Source organism: Anoplopoma fimbria, chromosome 17, assembly GCF_027596085.1.
Source record: "Anoplopoma fimbria isolate UVic2021 breed Golden Eagle Sablefish chromosome 17, Afim_UVic_2022, whole genome shotgun sequence".
In the NCBI taxonomy this organism is placed as follows: domain Eukaryota; kingdom Metazoa; phylum Chordata; class Actinopteri; order Perciformes; family Anoplopomatidae; genus Anoplopoma; species Anoplopoma fimbria.
Genome location: NC_072465.1, coordinates 18,300,057 through 18,317,776, shown reverse-complemented (window position 1 = coordinate 18,317,776; position 17,720 = coordinate 18,300,057). Strand labels below are relative to the sequence as shown.

Below are 17,720 nucleotides of genomic sequence, written 5' to 3'. Positions count from 1 at the left end.
CAACACCTCCACCAAACGCTCACAAGCTAGCTGGGAGATGTAGTCCCCAATGTAATGTCCTGAGTCTGTTCTGGGATCCTTTTCCAGTCCTTCAGAGGGAGGCCTCCATCCAGTCTGTAGTTTGATTTTTTTCCCCCAAGATTTCAGCTGCATGTATTCTCATTGTTATTCTTGGTCATTACTTTTAGGTCAGAGACAAAATAAAGATGGACAGCCAAAAAGCATGCTTAATGGTCCAGTAGCTTACAATGGCTACTGCAGCTGATGCACTTTAGAGTTCTACTCACATTTGTTAATAATGAGACCCTGCAATATCTGAACTCCTCTCCATATGGTAGTTGCTTTCCCCTCCCTTGGATGGGAAAAGACATCTTTATCTTATGGAGAGAATTCTTAGCCTCAGTTTGGGAGGTGTTACTCCCCCCCGATTACTTTACACCCAGGAGCCGTTGGCTGCTGTGCTTAAAAAATGGAGCCAGAGCCAGCGGAGTTCATCTCCAGACTTTTTGCTGCGCCATGATATCCTGGAAACAGGAAAGGAGACAACGCACATCCTTTTGAACTGGGTTGAGATAGTGACAAACTATAAGTGTTTTAAATCCGTGTGTACGGAGACCAATAGACTTTGATATTGGGAAACACTAGCTCTGGCATTTTCTAAATCCTCAAAGAACCTACAGACTAATCCGTGCAACACTGAAGAGACAACTACAACAACCCCAAATAGAAAACCGCAGGATTTTAGGATCTCTTGGCAGTCTGCCTCCGAGGAGCTTCTGTTTACATTATGTGTGTTCTTCATAACTTTTTCATTCTGCATCTAAATTTATTTTGTTCTATTCTTACTAGCCGTTTGTTTTTAATTTAGCTATTTTGTTGAAACATTTCTTTTTTTCACATACATTTAATGTAGTCCTGCACTTATTATTGCTTACTTTTATACCGTTTTTTCTCTTCCCTTTATCAGTTGAATCTTCTATGGCTCCAAAATAATAAATAGATTTTTCAATGAATTTTTGGGTTAATTATTTAGTTTTCAGGGGAAATTTGTTGGACCCTTGCAATGTAAAAAAGTTGTTTAATTTCATATACAGTATTAATGTACTTATTTATTTATTTTATTGTTGTTGTTTTATTATGTTTTCTTTGTTTGGTGTTTGTGTTGTTATTGAGTGATACTGATGCACTTTTATTGTTCCAACAATTATTTGTATCATGTCAAATAATATTTAATGGGATATTAAACAACAACAATATTCATTAAAATGCCATTGTTTAATTCAATATACACCTTGCATAACTGCATTAGTTTACATAAATTATATTATACATGTGACTCTTGGCCATGAAGTCACTTTAGAAACTCCATGAGCGTCTGGGGGTCTTGTGGCAGCACTACTAGTGTACATGTTGTCATTATGGTCCACAATGGCTGTACTTAATTGTGTTAATTATAGATCAATAACTTTCTTCCCTCACTATGCATTCGACTGAAGCGTGCCACTGAGAAGTCAACTTCATGTTGTCCTGTTCTGGAAGCCAGAGAAAGCCAGACGGACCATGCAGGACCCCGCTGTTCAAGACAAAAGAGCTCAGTTTGCCCCCCACCAATTCAACCAATTATTGGGACCCTTCCCCCGCCTAATCCCGACCTCCGCTCTCTGATGGGCCTCCTTTACCTCTGAGCACTGACATTCCACAAGTCAGGTCAGTCCTTTATCCTGAAGAAATTAAGGTGCTGCACTTCCCATCCTATATCCAGTTTAAGAAATGTTTCCCGAAGCTATGGGAACTGATGCAAAACACTTAATTTACTGTTTAATTTAATGTTATTGCAAACACAAAGAGGCTTTTCTTTCATACAGTATTGCTTTCTGTGTTTCCATAACTTTCAAAAGCATCTAAAACGTTTTCCTGTTCCTACTTGTGGAAAGTGTGGTAAACACTCCAGCTGTTGGGAAATGAGAAGTTTGCAAAAATCACCACATAAATAGAATCTCTTTTTCAGCTTTTCCTTGACCGCCCTACTTGCTGCAACAGTTTGGTTCACTTCTTTACCTGCGGAGTGAAATAGGCTGCCCATAGATGGACTTTTTTGTTTTGCTACAGATTGGTGTTACATGGAAACATGTTGAGGTAGGCAAATAAGAAAAAAAGGGACAGGAAATGATCTCACAAACACTCCCCCTCTGATTGCTCCCATTTTCCAGTTACAGAAAAAGAGTGAGTAATGCCTTCTGCTGCTTTGAGTCTGCTCCTCTGTTCCTCCCGAGGATCTACTGAAGACCATAACATTGTGGATGTCTGCTTCAATGCTCTGTAGTCTCCACATGGTCTTCGTTTCCCAAATAAAAGGGTAATACACTTTAAGCAAGGCCCAGAGGAGTCCTTGCCTTTAAGTGCAGTGACATAATGCCTTAAATGGCTGTGTCAGTGTTGTTTTCTTTTGTGTGTTGTTTGTGATGAGATATATATATATATATATATATATATATATATATATATATATATATATATATATCTTTCACATAATATATAGTATATACCCCAAGTTGCTCCCTGGGCGCTTCTTAGCAGAAGGGAAATTTCGTGTATATGTATCTATGTATGTACATGACCATTTAAGATGATAATCGTTCATTTATATTCATATTCATGTCAAGATTTTGTATTAAAATAAACATTTTTTTACATGTCCTTATAGTAATGTTTGAACAATAGAATAAGTAAAAAAAACATTCTTATAATAGGCATAAAATAAATCTCAAAGTAACCAGATGGCACACTGACACACAACACTTTGATCTCTGTAATTACAGTCTTTATGATAATATGTCAGCTGAATGTGAGGTGAATGACTAAATGAGGCCTGGAGGCTTCTTCAAAAGCTTGAAGTAGCTTGAATACTGGCATAGAGAATAAGTGAGGCGGTTTAGGATCAGGCCCTGAAATTAGAGACTGAAAACATACTTGTGTCAAGATATCCTCCATGAGTTTGTTGGGGCAAATTAAGGACACAAACAGTTGTAAGGCTGTCTAGATATATTTAAAATTCATATAATCTGGGACACACCCAAATATGTTTTGTAAACTAGATTCATGCAAGTGGAAATTACTCTGTTGCTCTGACAACGATCTGATAACTGCAGGTAAAAGTTTTATGATAGCTGTGTGTGGGTGGAAAACAATAACAGGCGTGGCAAATAAGGTTGTTCTCGTTGATTATGTTGAAACTTGAGTTCATGGTATCTTGTCAAAAGAATGTGTAGATTTTACCTGTGATAAAAAACGATGCCTTCTTTTTAATTGAGGGACTGACCATGTGGAGGTTTAAATTACAGAGTCCAGGACCCACAAAGTGCTGTGTGTTGCCACTTCCTTTGGTTTAGCAGTTGGATGAGTGAGCGCAGTGACGGCAAAGAAAGAGCAGTGTTAAAAAGTAAAATAACTTCTGAAGGAGAAGTAAAACAGACACTGTTTAAATAAGACAATGCTTCTTAATTAAGAGGAAAGGGGACACATATCTGAAGAAATACAACCTTTAAATAAACAGTTGCACGTGAAACTGTCTATATATAAAAAACAATCGTATCTCAGAAGCATCTATCAGGTCTGGCAAGTCTCTTCCAACCAAAAACCCCAAGACACATCATACTGTATTCATAAGGTGCATCCTGTGATTTATCATTTTTTGCATCTGTATATAAGTGCTTATAGCAAGGTCACCTTGTACTTTCCCTAGGGGAGAAAAAAAATCACCTTTAATGGTATATGACAATAACAGTGATTCAATGCGTGCTGTTAATGTTTTCATACACTTACTGTACCACACATCACCCCGTTACTGTCCCCGATACTCACTAATCACAATGCAATTTATTGCTTAGCCTGTTCTCAGCAAGTGTGTGGCACATTATGTTTTTCCTTTTCTTTCTATCAAATATTGCCTTAAACAGACTCTAGTTTCACTAACTTATTGTTCTCCAAATTCTTCAGAAGGAAAACATTATATAAAATGATCAATTTATGTTTATTGATATCAAACTATTAATCACTGCCAACTTTAGCGTTTGAATACATGTGTAAAGTGGATGTATAGCTCATAAGCTTTGCAGCTATGTTGTCTTTAGGGAGTTTTGTAGTAGAATAATTAATTGCTTAATTACGCTTGTTTAATGTGCAAATTTGCAGTGTTGTAGTTTACCAGGTTGTTCAAGCTGTAAAGTGTAAGCACATTTTAAGCCAGAACACATTTTGTTACATGTGTAAAATATAAAAGGAGGAGTGGCCTTAGTGTGTTTTGAACTCGTCACATTAATCCTTTCTGCTTGTAATTTGATACCCCATCTCTGCAGAGAAAGGGCGCTAAGACAAAAGATGCCGCTCATGGGCATATGTTTAGAAACTTTTTCACTCCATCTACTCGATTCAATATTCAACTATGAGTAGACTCTCGTGGTTTATCAAAACTTGAACAAATGGCCACTTACATTCATTGTTAACATTTGAGGAACAAAATTCAAACGCAAAGTGATGTGTAGTAAAATAAATAAGAAGAAACGAAGTCTGATACCTTAATGCGGCGCTTTAATACAATTGACCAATCAGCGATGAGATAGCCAGTAGGCGGGTTACCTTGGGATGATTGACAGGGCATCCCGCCAATCAGATATTCCGGTGGAAGAAATTGACCAATCGTGTGCCGGATCGACCCGCTGTATCCAACACCAGTGGATTTTCAACGAGCTCGAGAGAAAAGCGGAGACGGGCAGACATCATTTCTCTCTCAGAGCCCTTTGGACTATCCACACGAAGGCAAAGAGCCAAGAAATAAAACAAAAAATTCTGAACAGTAATATATTTATCTAAATTAATTTAGAAAAATTAGCCATGGCCGACACAGCTGTTGACACAACCGCAACTGCAGAGGTTACAGCCAAGGTGCGTTTCATTCCCTTTCTTTTTATTTATTTTTTAATTTTTTTTTTATATTTAACGCATGTACCGTCGTGTGAAAAAGATTTTGGGGGAACTTTTTTTGAAGTTGTTGTATTATTTGTGCCAAGTGCACAGTGGTGGGCGGTGTGCAGCAGCTGAACGGTACCGACAGCCTTACTTCATTTTGAAGTTCACAGTAATTGGGGGAAAAATGTGAATTACCTAAATGAGTCTTTTTTTAATTGTAACCTGTCGACAACCTTTCACCCCAGAGGTGATGCATGTGTTATCTCCATTGTGCACAGATGAATATATTGTGTGTGTGGAAACTAAAAATGTGGATGTGGTTTGCTGAACATGTCTTGTTGAGCAGACAAAGCGGTGAAACTGTGCAGAGAAGCGGGGCTGCTGCTGCTGCTGTGGGCGGGAAGACACAGTGTCGGTAACGCTACATTAAGGGTTGGGAGGAAAAACGCTCCACATTACCACTAATTCACTCCAACATAGTCTCGCGTGAATTTGACTTTTTATCCCAGTTAAGGACAAACCAGCTTTCTCATTAAAACCAGACGTGTGTGTGTGGGGGGGTTAAGACCGTGCGGCACTTCAGAATAAACTCTTTGCATTGATCCAGAGCCCATGCTTTTATTTTGTAGGAGCTGAAAGAGAAGAAAGAAGCAGACGTGAAGGAGAAGGACAAGAAGAAGGAGGAGGAGGAGGAGGAGAAGGAGAAGAAGACCGACAACGGGGACGCACCTGCCAATGGCACAGTGAGTTGGAAACGAGGACCAGCCTCATGGCCTTTTGTCTTAGCGCCCCTCATCATGCAGGTGTCGCTGCACCCGCCTCCCCTCTCTGTTCAGCTGCTCTCCACACAGCGCTTTGTTTGGGTTGTGAAATGGCACAGATGTTAGCTAGTCTCCATTGGTGTCTTTAGTTTAGCTTGGTGGCTAATCCTCTGGGGAGTAAGAGCTCACCACACACAAGCCTTTTTTTTTGTTTTGTTTAAGTGTCCCCACAGGGGTCTGTATGTGTAAGACCCTAGGAGGATTATTTTAAATATGCTTGAGTTTCATGTTTTGTTTTTTTGGTTTTTTGGTTTTTTTTTAATGCAACATTACTCTTGTCATAAAAGCCCAATTCTTGAATTTTGATGAATTTTGATGTTTTATTGGACTTACATCTCTCTCTCTCTCTCTCTCTCCCTTCAGAATGGTGCTGATCACAGTGACAAAGTGGAAAAAAAGAAAGAGGAGAAACACAAGAATGGAGATGGTATGTTTATATAAAGAAGTGTTACTGTTTTCAGGAAAATACTTTAAAAATCAAGTTTAAAAGTCTTTACATGTCTGACTTTGTTGTTTTTGAATTTGCGTCTTGTGTGGCCTTGAGATCAAAATTCTATTTTGACAAGACACATTTTTTTTTTATTTTTTTTTTTCACGAATCTTGTCCTATTTACACTCAAAGTGAAGGGTTTGTATTTTTCTGAAGTGACAAACTGTGCTTACAGGAGATGCAGAGGAGGCGCCCCCTGCTGAGGAGACTGATGCACAGCCTGTGAAGCGTGCAGCGGAAGAGGAGGAGGAGGAAGAGGAGGAGGTGGGTTGTCACAAGGCTGAAATATACAATTATAATCAAGTGCTTTCAAATGTGTTGCCTAATCTGGTGAACTTCAGCCTTTGGTAATGCTTGATTATAATTGATAATATTTCTATTTTTTTCCCCTGTTTTTTTAATAGGAAAAGGTGGAGACAAAAAAGCAGAAGACAGAGGAAAATGGAGATTCAAAAGAGGCAGAAGTGAAGGCTTAGGTCTCTGTCCTTCTACTTGTTTGCAGCACTGTCCCACCGGCCTGGTCAACATCCTGTTGTAGAGCTTGTGCTTTCTATACCTTTTGAGAAATATTTCTTTTTGTTTGCTCCCATGTTATCACATTGCACTGGAGTCCTGAAACATAGTGGCCCTGCATCCTTTTTTTTTATGAAATGTTATTTATTGGTCTTTAAAATGAGCTTTTTTTTTTACTTGTACAAATTGGGCCACACCATGAGATCATTTTGTTTTCATTTCTTGAGGTTTTATATCAGTATGTTCGAAGCACAATCTCTATTATGTCAGTGCTGACCAGATGATTCATACGTACAGGCAGCTGCTCAACTCCTCCATGGCTCATGTTGACCTCTCGGATTCACTTAAGGACCAAAGATAAGTTTTAAGCAGGGGCTAATGGACAGTTGTTAGCATTATTAGTTGAGGCATCATTTTTTTCTTGTGTTGAGCTGCTTGTTAATCCTTGGCTTGGCTGCCCTGTTAACATAACAGATGGTGCAAATGAATAAAGGGGCTCTGTCTTGCGCCTCCATGATAAGATCTCTTGACCTTGTTTAATGGAGGCAGGATTTTGCAATGTTAATTAACCCCTCTTAAATCTTAAAGCTTTGGTCATTTGTTCTGTATGCATTCCACGCAAGTTTGTACCATTTATACTTTGTTTTTCTTACAATTTCAATGAGTTTTATGTTATGGCTGGGTAGCCCAGTTTTGTGTCCAAGACTGCCTTTTTCCGAACCAGAATGACATTCGGTTACTTCAGCCACTGCTTTGTATATTCTGATTAACAAATAAATTGTCTTTTTACTTAAGTATATTGTTTTTTTGTGTGTATGTTACTTGATCATCTGTGCTTCTTGAAACCATGGTTTTATAAGTAGATGATGTCACTTGACCCAATTTCTTCTTAACATGGAAAATGGCTGGCTTAGATGCAGGAAGGAATAATCTAATTCACTTGGTTATGGAAAAGGGGGCTGAGAGTGGATTGCAGTCTTGTCTCCTGGCGCCCCCGTGTGGTGTACTTAAAGATTGCAGATCATTATTCCATCAGTCAGCTGGCTCGGCAACTGGTAGGGACCATAATGGTTATCAGTGCAAAACAATAATTGACACAGGAGTCCAAAATGGCAAAATGATCATTTTAGTTTTTTAACTGAACCCTGAATAAAAGTAGCTTTTACAGTAACACTGCTAATATTGAGCATTAGGTGGTACCATATAACACAAAAACTGGTGTTTTTCTTTTTTTTTTTCTCAAGCAAGCTGCAACAGCATGATCCATACAGTTACTGTTCCCTCAGAAACGTTAGCAGGGTGTGCATCCATTCAGTCCAGGAGGCTTAAATAGTAGGCAATTAATGACATTCTGCTGAGGCAGCACTTAAGACTGGCACCCTAATGTTGGTGTATTCAGTGTGAGAGCCAGTCAATGACACTTATCACAATGGTAGGCTTAAAACAGGTTCTATACTTGAATTAACCTTTAGTTAAAGCCCTGAAGTCAGACATGGTGCCTGTGTTGGCCAGGCTGAATAGACAAAGCGTACCGTTTGCCCTGAATCAACATGTAAAAACAAAGAAACAAAAAAATACGTTTTCTTTAGGATGCAAAAAGGAAGTGAGGAAGCTGGCTAACGAACATAAGATAATTACTATGCTTTGTTGATGGGCCGAGCGGGGTGGAGCAGAAGCCTACTACCTTTAGCATGCGCCCTAATGATGACAATAAGCACTTGCTGCTGGCTCTATGAACCCCCACAGTCTGTTTCCTTGAATGTCGTCCACCTTCAGGGTTACCCATAGTTCACATGAGTCTTCTCCCTGTTTGCTGCTCTTCAGTTTTGTTCGGTTTCCGACTGAATGCTGAATCACACCCCAGTTTCAACTTCTCCTCTTCCTGATAATGACAAGAATCACTGTCATTATTACAATGGCATGGCCAGGAGCAGGGTGACAGCTCACGGCTGCACCGTGGCTTTAGTGAGGGCCCAGGCAGAATTTGCCACCGGCACGCATTTCTCTGTGTTTTTTGAAAGTTTGTGTACGAGCGTGTGTATGTGCGTCATGTTATAAGTCATGGATTGATGCTGATTAGGTACTTAATTGGCATTGTACTCATACTTGGGACTTGATTAAGAGTCAACCAGCACCAACGTGTGAAATTTGGGAATAGCACACTGGTAAGTCTCATAATGATTGTTTTTTTGTGGAAAATGTTGTTTTTATTTGCTGTTAAATGTGAACAATGTGAAGCCCTTCAAGACTGTTACAGTGATTAAGCGTAGCTCAGCTTCTAGTAAATATTAAGTATGTGTTTGCTAAACTAAAAAGCTCTCAAATGAATGAAGGTGCATTAACAGTGAGTGCGAGTGGTCACTGGCGGCACATTCATTTAGTCAGACAAAAGCTGCCAAAAGGTGTAATGCTAATATTCTAACTCAGAGAAACAGGCAGGTAGACATTCCCTTGGCCGTGTGACCAAACAAAACAATAACACGAGGCTTTTAAGAGATTACATTGCAGCTCATGCAGACGTTAGGCAACTGATAAAAGGAAGAAAAAGAGGGGGGAAGCTGTGGTTAGCCTGTACGTAGTGATCAACATTTCTATACTCGACACAAACAGGCAAGAAAAGATGATGCAAGATGTTACAGCAAAGAATCAGACAGAGGAACAGATCAGGCTTTTCTATCCTCAAAGAGATCACTCATACTCTCTCTCTCTCTCTCTCTCTCTCTCTCTCTCTCCCACATCCACTTATCCCACACTGCATTCAAAAAGGTCACACATTTGTTTTCAAGAGTTAGGGAAAAAAGGCATGGGCACGCACACACTGTATGAACACACGGGTCATGTATACACCTATTAGAGCGGTGGCCAATGTCTGTCTGTCTGTCTAGCTCTGAGAAGAGCGGTGCCGATTGGTGTGATATAACCCTATATACGGAATTGTGCTGTACAATGTGCGGCGTGTTTGTCCTGTTGACTACTGTGAAGGTCAAACACACTCAGACGCTAAGCGGCAGCGTGAGAGCGTGTGTTCGTCGAGACTGCGTGTGTGAGGTGGAAGTAAATAAAGAGACTTTTCTAAATGTGCACCAGTAGTGGCTGGGTCTCGCTATCGGGGGGCTCACCCTCAGGGGGGGGCAGATGGTACACCACGAAGAGAGAGGAGTACAGGCAGCCCACGAATGACATCAGGCTCGCAAAGTACATCACTCCCTGGGCCCCACCCACCAGTGAGGTCAGAGGTCCCATCGCCACGGAGACCAGGATCTGTGCCAGGAAGTACTGGCAGCTGAGCAGAGAGATGTCCACCCCCATCCCTCGTCTGGTCCCTTCCTCCGACGAGCCACAGAACTGAGGAACATATTCAAACAGTTTACGTACAGGATCAATCTCTGTAGTGCGCCACAACACTAACAGCGTTAAAGGAGTAGTTAAACATTTTTGGGACATACATTCATACACGTTCTTGCTGAGATTTAGATGAGAAGATTGATACCACTCATGCCTGTGCGCTATATATGCAGCTACTTTTAAGCATTTGGCTAACTAACATTTGCATTAAGAATGCAAAACAGGGAAACAATGGTGTGAAAATCTGGCTACCAGTACTTTTTAAATATCTTAAATAGTCTGGTACATAAAGCTTCATTGTTACACTTTGTTTTTATGTACAAAACAAAGTCTTAGTGCTAAGCTAAGACAACCATCTGCTGGCTCCGGCTGCATATTTACTGTACAAACATGTGAGCGGGATAGATCTTCTCATCAAACTCCAAACAAAAAAACGCAAATTAGCTTATTTCCCCAAAAATATTGAACTGTTCCTTGAAGTAATTAAAATATCATAAAGCTCCATATGTAGGTACTGACCTGTGGGCTCTGGTAGTATTCACACAGAAGAGAGTAAGGCAGCGTGCATAGAGAGGAGAAGAGCACCCCATAGGTGACACAGAGAGAAAGTACCACGTAGAGGTTGGTGGATAGTGTGGCCAGGCCTGTGCCCAAACCGAACGCCAGGTAGGCAAAAAAATAAAGAGTGCGAAGAGAGAAACGCTCCTCCAGTTTCTCCAATATGGCTGAAAGTTGAAGAAGAAACCCAGAAAGGAAACAGAAGGCACAGATTTAAAGATTACCAAAGGAACGGGAAAACAAATGAATGTACAGAGATGCACATGCGGTGATTGTGAGTGTAGCTTACCTGAGTAGAAAGCAGCACTGAATGCATAGATGCACATTCCCCAGCAGCCCATGCTGACGCCAGCATTGTACCGTTGGTAAGCCTCAGAGTCGTGGGGTGCTTTGGGGTCTCCTTCAAACACAACCTCCCCCATGAAGTCAGTGTAGAAGAGCAGCATGCCTTCAAAGGACAGCCAGCCTACAGAGAGACAATTAGTATCAACTCTGTTATTAATAAATACAAGGCAGGCAGTTTTTACAGTGTTGCAGGCTTGTTTTATGTGCCACAAATTATTAATAGTGGTAATTCTCACCCAGGAAATGATTAGTGCATAAGCTCCGCAGAGAGGGCGGCATCCTGTAGATGGCCACACACAGCAGCCTCATTGACATTTGCGACTCTCCAGTCTCCACATTCTCACTGATGTCACTCTCATATTTGACCCCATTCAGCAAAATGTTTGCGACCTTAATCAGAAAAGGAAAGACACAGTGTTTAAAAATGCTGCAGTGGCCTCTACCGATTAAACACCTTTTTATCATTTTCAAAATATGTGTCTAGACCTGCTGGCTGAAGGTCACTGTTCTCCTGCGTCCGTTCTCCATCCCAACAATCTGGGTTGCACTGGGGTCCTCCATTAGTGCAAGACTCTGGGGTCGCTTCAGGATGCTAGCAGAGGAGCCCCGATGTGATCCAGCACCACGCTGAGCCCCAGCTGTGACCTGAGATTGTGCTTCTCCATCAGGCTGTGGCGCTTCTGCATCCTGAGCTCCCCCAGCTGGATGAGACACCACGGCGGCCTGGGTCTGTCCTGCAGGATGGCTCCCTGGTCCCTGCGTGGACTCGTCAGGTGGATGGGAGTCCCCTGGAGGCAGGGCCACAGTGGAGGCCTGGGCCTGTGGTGTCTGCTGACCCGTGTAGCAGTTTATGAGCACACTGTCTATATAGGAGGTTCCTAATGAAGAAGCAAAGTCATTGATGCCAGTGAGAGAGCTGTCCCTGCTAATAAAGCTGCCGTATTTCGGAGTGAGGGGGCTCATGGGCGATATGGGGCTAGTGAGACCGGCACAGAGGCGTGCATTGGCACTGCAAGAGTGGGCAAGATGCTCCGAGTTATATGGGTGAGACTTTGAGAAATTGTAGCTGTAAAGACCTTCCTCGTCTTCCTCGTCCAGTCCCAGTGCTGGGGGGATAGGAGGGGAGGGAGGTAGAGGGAGGATGGGGCTTTTTAGATGAGTTTTGCTGGAGTTTTTGTTCTTTGGTAGGGGCCGTTCGGGGATACTCATCAGAGTCATGGCTGTGGCGAACACCAAAGTGATACTCGTAAACATGTAAATGACCCGAAGTTGACCTCCCATCGACCTTCCAAATTGTGTCTGGTCCCAGTTGATGCCACCCACAATGTAGCCAAATCCACCTCCTAGTCCTGCAGAGCAAGAGTAAGAAACACAAAAAATATTAGTGAAGTCTTAAAGCTTTATTTTAGGTCTGTTTTCTCCAAATAATAATGAGTATAAGTTATTGCTTCCACTTTGTATTGATAAAGTAACCCTGAGTTTGTACCGTGTGAAGTGTTTTCTTACCTGCCAGTAGTGCATGGATGTTCAGCCCCCGATCCTGGTCCTCTGGGCTGCACACATCCATCATGTACGCATGGCTCGGGTTGTCGGCTGAATCAGCACTGAAGTCCATCAGGACCACACCACACACCGTCAGGATGATTCCCCACTTGTGATTTGATGCAGTGTCAGCCAGCGCAACTCCAATGTCCCGCCCATTCAGCACCAGGGTTAAACCAAACAGAGCCCCTAAGAAAGGAGGAAAGTAAAGTTAAAATGAAATCCTGGGTCCAGGGTTAGGGTTAACCTACCCTCCTCTGAGTTTACAGACAATTTACTAGGCATGGAGAGAAGCGCAAAGCAGTTGTATAATGTCTTCTGTGTTTCTGGAGGAGCTTTGTCAAATATTCATGTGACATCAACGAGGCTTCTCGGTGTGGGCTTAGAAACTGTTTAAAACTGGGCTGTGGGGTTTGGAAGACATTTGCAATAACCAGGCAGGAAAAAGTCTAACAAAAGATGCATTACGAGAAGCTTAAAATCCTGTGTTTTTATGTTATAATACAGATTAAAAGTCAGGATGTTATAGCTTCTGTTGCATCAGTTTCAACCATTTATCTGTCTCTTTTAAGTCCCCCAACTTTACAAAAGAATACAAACATACATACTTTTATTTAGTATTGTACTTACTAGGCACAATACTTTTCTTACCTATAGCCAAGGCAAAAATGAAAGGTCTCCTTCGTCCAAACCGGGATGTGCAACGATCACTCCATGCACCGAGGAGAGGCTGAACGAGGAATCCTTCAAACCAAAGACAGAGGAAGGAGTGAGAGCCTTAAGTACTTCACAAAATCATTGGCACTCAAAATCACAAGATAATGTATCATAAATCCCAACGGATAGTCATCTCGCCTTGCCCTTCGCTTACCCAGAATGGGGCTAATGAACCACACCAAGCTGTAGAATTGATCAGGCAAGCCCATCTGTAGAAGCACGGGTGTCACATAAGCCGTTTCCATGGCATAGCTGAATTCAATACCAAACAGGATGCAGCCATTGAAGAGCAGATCTTGGAAAGTACGCCTCGGGGGAAGCTCACTGAGGTCCAGCTGGTCCAGGGGACAGGGTGTGTTGGGCGGCGGAGGTGGTGAAGGTCTTATCAGCTTCCGGCGCTTTGGCTGTCTTTGGAAGTTGTTGGCTCTGTGACTGAGGTGCCGGGTGGTGGACGTTGGGAAGCTGGCTGTTTTGGAGAGTGAGCTCCTCCAGAGACCTTCCTGAGCTGAGGATAACCTCCCTCCTGGACTGGCCAAGAGGGGGTCACTGGGGGTGCCCATACCCGGAGATGACATCTCTCTCAAGCCAGCGTAAACTGCAGCATATAAAGGGGTTGATACACATTGATTTTTACACATTAGAGGTCATTCAAGATCATCATAATGTAGCATGAAAGAAATATATTTTATTTTTTTCATGTGAGCAACTTAGTGCCGCTGATGGTTATGTGGTGCTACCAAGAGGACACTAAAGTCATCAGCAGACAGCAGCGATGGCACAGCAGTGATGAGCACGACGCAATGCAACCAATGCGCATGTTAGTGTTGTGCGCAAAAGCCCATGTGCTCGGCGTGGCTGACTATACAGCAGGGTCGTATGCGGCATCGCTCTCATGAAGCCTGTTTCCATTTTAAATATTTTATGGAGGAAGATCAAACCGGGCACAATGGAGTCGCTTGGGGGGGGGGGTCACAATGACGGCTTTCAAGGCTGTTACAAGGATAACGTTATCATTATCGCTCAGATTTAAACTAAACATTTGTCCAATATAGATCCCGCATGTAGCCAGGTAGCCGATCGATTGCTTTTTTTTTTTAAAGTGTTTTCTTCTAATAGATAGAGAGATATTAATTGACATTTGGTCCTTAACGTGAAGACCACACAATCGTAATCTAACTGTGTTAGAAGATGATGCAGGCGTGCACATTGAAAACGTGAAAGATGGTAATTACCTTATCGGGGAGGCTCGTCATTTATTGCGGCATACTGAGTAGGTAAACAGACCAAAGCATTATGATTTATAAAAGAACGAAGGATGAATTACGGGAGTCATGATTGTTGTTTTTTGTTTTTGTATTTTTAGTTTTTTCCTTTTCACGCAGTCATCCCCCCGCTCTCTCCTCCGTCCCTTCTCCTTCCCCCTCTTCTCATCTCCTCCTTCGCCTCATCATCACGGTCTCTCCCGTGACGTCACGTCCCTCCCTGCAACATCAGCACCGCGGAGAGTCACCGGTGGAAAAAACAACTGTCTGTCCATGTGCGCATCTACTTTTATATATAGTGTACTTCAGAACTGAAGTAAGATGATAATAGTCAGTGAATAATGTTGATTGACTGAATATTCGTTGTGTTTAAAGGGGCACATACATACATACATAAATATATATTTATATATTCTCTTTCAAGCACTTTACAATCTATTTGTTAGAGATAAGGTTTATTAACCTAAAACACATGTTTCCCTTTTTGGGAGAAATTCAATTCAATTCAGTTTATTTTGTATAGCCCAGAATCACAAATTACAAATTTGCCTCAGAGGGCTTTACAATCTGTACACATGCGACATCCTCTGTCCTTCCCTCACATCGGCACAGGAAAAACTCCCCTAACAGGGAGAAAAAAGGAAGAAAGCTATGGGAGAACGACAGAGGAGGGATCCTTCTCCCAGGATGGACAGAATGCAATAGATGTCATGGGTACAGAATGAACAGCATAACAGAGATACAACACATTCAATGTATATGACATAAATGATTCATATAATAAGACTACTTATAATAACAGCAGCAATTATTATAGTAGAATTCTAATTATGAAAATAGGGATAGTAATGTGATTAATAATAATAATCGAAGTAGCAGTGGGTGACTACGGTCTAGGTACCACAACGATTCATGGAAACCTGCAGAGCGAGAAAGCAAAAAGGGCTTCAGGGTGGAAGTAAAGCTAAAATGCTTAATGGTACAGGTAATAGTAATAGTAATGTGACTAGTAATAATAATGGTGGTAGCAGTCGGTGTCAGCAGGGCCGTAGCAGGATGCACGACCACGGTCCAGGTACAGCCACGATTTATAGAAGCCTGCGAAGCGAGAAAGCACAAAGACTCCAGGGTACAAGCAAGTCAATAAGCGTAATAGTACAGGCAATAATAATAGTAATGTGACTAATAATGATAGTGGTAGTAGTAGTGGGTGTCAGCAGGGCCTCAGCAGGTGGCACGATGACAGTCCAAATATAACCCCGATTCCTGGGAACCTGCGAGGCGAGAAAGCACAAGAAAGAAAAGGCTCCAGAACAATTATATGTAATATTAAAGGGTCTTCAGTTGTTTAAAACCCCTTAAACCTTGGTGGGTCAATTATTACAAACACATGTTGTGCAGCTAAACATTGTTCAAACCTAAACAAGTTTATTTTAAATTCTAGTCAATAGTTAAAGTTTTAAAGATACCAAATATTCCAGTATGTACTTTGGGGAAATGTGCATAATGTGAGGGAGAAAGAAATATACAATATTCATTATAATGGTAGGTTTGATTGTTTCACTGTCTAAACATCATAGAGCGTAAATGAGGATGCAAACAAGCTGCATATACATAATATACAATTGTCAAATAATGCAAAATAAGACACTTTTTAACAACCGTATGGCTTCTTCAAGACCAAATGGGAAAGCTGGGTTAAATACATTTTTCTCTGAAACAATGAATTGTTAAATAATTAGTATAAACTCAATTTGTGATTAAACAATTATATAGAAAAAATATGGTCACTAAAATAAATAAAACTAATCAAATCAAAAAAATTGCAAGCTATGAAAGATAAATGAAATACATCTTTGAAGTGTAAAATAAAATGAGGAGACTGTAATATAACAAAGGTACAATTTTTTTTCAGCTATTAAAATGTGTACATAGGAATAATTTCAGAAGGCTCTAGCTCATTAATTTCAGTCTATTTTTTCGGGTTTAATATTGTAATATACCATTAGGGGTTTTAGCCTACAAGCAACAGAAGACAAGCGTATAACATTTGTGCATCTTTTGTTCAATCAGTGAAAGTGAAAACAGGTGTGCATGATTAGGTCCATGGTGGTGAGAGAGCACCGTCAATGTGTAGAAGGAAGGAAAAGCACAGGTGACTACTATTTCATTAACAAGGTGACAGTCTCATCAAGTGTTCCAGTAAGATATGACAATACTAAGACCATGAAACTAGCTAACTTAAATAGAGTTTAATGTCATCAATTACACCTGTGCTTGTCCTGCTATGACGTGCAGTAAATGCACCCATGGGTGTATACGTTTGTGACCAATAGGAACTTGTGATTGTCAGCCATAATTAAGGAATCCTAGAAGAATTATTTGTTGAATGTTTTGAATTGGTTTGGCTCACCTTATGGAAACCTGAGTAGGTTACAGTTAGGCGAGGCAGAGAAGGTGCTGTCACTGGTCAGTAGAGGTGGCAGATGCTGTGAGGCTGCATCGTCGTAGCTGACGTGTAGATCGATAGTTAGTTAGTATTATTAATAAATACAACTTTTAGATACCTTATTTTCATTTCATACACTATATCAGGATGCACCGATACCTATAGAAATACTTAAGGGATTTTAGGGCCACTTCTGACAGCAGGCTCATCTCATATCTAATTGACCTGTTGTAAGGTCTGGCCTGCAGGTTGTCCAGCTTGATACTGAGGGATGGCAACAACGGCTAAGACACTGATGTATTAAATGAATTGTCACTGAACCACAGATATAATACTTTTTTTTATGTACACTAAAATCTTGATCTTCAAAGTAACTAACTATATATGTTTGAAGAATGTAGTGCAGTAAACAATGAACAATATTTCGTTCAGAAATTGAGTAGAAGTATAAAGAGGTAGAAGAGGGAAATGCTTAAGTTAAGTACATTTTTAGTTTTTAGTCTAGTTTAGTTTATTTGCACAATTGAAAAATATAAAAAACATAACATTGATAAATGATATTACAGTGCAGGAAGAGGCAGAAAGCCCACTGGGCTTATTTGAAGCCTCCGCCTATATAATATTTTTTTTAAAATCACAATACTATAACGAATACAAAAAGAAAATACATATGATATGAAAATATCGTTGAAAAAGATATGATTTATAATAAC

At 40.9% G+C, this 17,720-nt stretch overlaps 2 protein-coding genes across 5 annotated transcripts; one reads left to right on the top strand and one right to left on the bottom strand.

Annotated features, from left to right (window-relative positions):
• The first annotated feature begins 4,744 nt into the window (after nucleotides 1–4,744).
• On the top strand, nucleotides 4,745–7,583 carry si:ch211-222l21.1 (prothymosin alpha). Its single transcript, XM_054617409.1, has 5 exons — nucleotides 4,745–4,941; nucleotides 5,595–5,708; nucleotides 6,150–6,213; nucleotides 6,452–6,540; nucleotides 6,681–7,583. The coding sequence occupies exons 1-5, from the start codon at nucleotides 4,891–4,893 to the stop codon at nucleotides 6,750–6,752; spliced, it is 390 nt and encodes a 129-aa protein (XP_054473384.1). The 5' UTR covers nucleotides 4,745–4,890; the 3' UTR covers nucleotides 6,753–7,583.
• A 1,021-nt stretch (nucleotides 7,584–8,604) lies between these two features.
• Nucleotides 8,605–13,871, bottom strand: slc45a1 (solute carrier family 45 member 1). 4 transcript variants are annotated; one of them, XM_054617689.1, is made up of 9 exons: nucleotides 13,451–13,871; nucleotides 13,231–13,323; nucleotides 12,544–12,768; nucleotides 11,524–12,386; nucleotides 11,274–11,427; nucleotides 10,982–11,158; nucleotides 10,654–10,859; nucleotides 9,909–10,134; nucleotides 8,605–8,671 (listed from the first exon to the last, which is right to left on the bottom strand). In XM_054617689.1, the coding sequence occupies exons 1-9, from the start codon at nucleotides 13,869–13,871 to the stop codon at nucleotides 8,643–8,645; spliced, it is 2,394 nt and encodes a 797-aa protein (XP_054473664.1). In that variant the 3' UTR covers nucleotides 8,605–8,642. The 4 variants fall into 4 exon arrangements, with proteins under 4 accessions (XP_054473664.1, XP_054473662.1, XP_054473665.1 ...); XM_054617687.1 differs by lacking the exon at nucleotides 8,605–8,671 and having other exon boundaries at nucleotides 9,862–10,134; XM_054617690.1 differs by lacking the exons at nucleotides 8,605–8,671; nucleotides 13,231–13,323 and having other exon boundaries at nucleotides 9,862–10,134; nucleotides 10,982–11,182; nucleotides 11,524–12,013; nucleotides 12,089–12,386; nucleotides 13,451–13,736.
• Between the last annotated feature and the right edge of the window lie 3,849 nt (nucleotides 13,872–17,720).

Excerpts from the sequence above, each read along its gene's own strand:
- si:ch211-222l21.1 (XM_054617409.1), top strand. The coding sequence starts at position 4,891 with ATGGCCGACACAGCTGTTGACACAACCGCAACTGCAGAGGTTACAGCC. Across the intron at positions 5,709-6,149 it reads ACGCACCTGCCAATGGCACA|AATGGTGCTGATCACAGTGA; the intron begins GTGAGTTGGAAA and ends CTCTCCCTTCAG. Across the intron at positions 6,214-6,451 it reads GAAACACAAGAATGGAGATG|GAGATGCAGAGGAGGCGCCC; the intron begins GTATGTTTATAT and ends CTGTGCTTACAG.
- slc45a1 (XM_054617687.1), bottom strand. The coding sequence starts at position 13,871 with ATGTCATCTCCGGGTATGGGCACCCCCAGTGACCCCCTCTTGGCCAGT. Across the intron at positions 11,428-11,523 it reads CAGTGACCTTCAGCCAGCAG|GTCGCAAACATTTTGCTGAA; the intron begins GTCTAGACACAT and ends TTTCTGATTAAG. Across the intron at positions 10,135-10,653 it reads AATACTACCAGAGCCCACAG|TTCTGTGGCTCGTCGGAGGA; the intron begins GTCAGTACCTAC and ends TATGTTCCTCAG.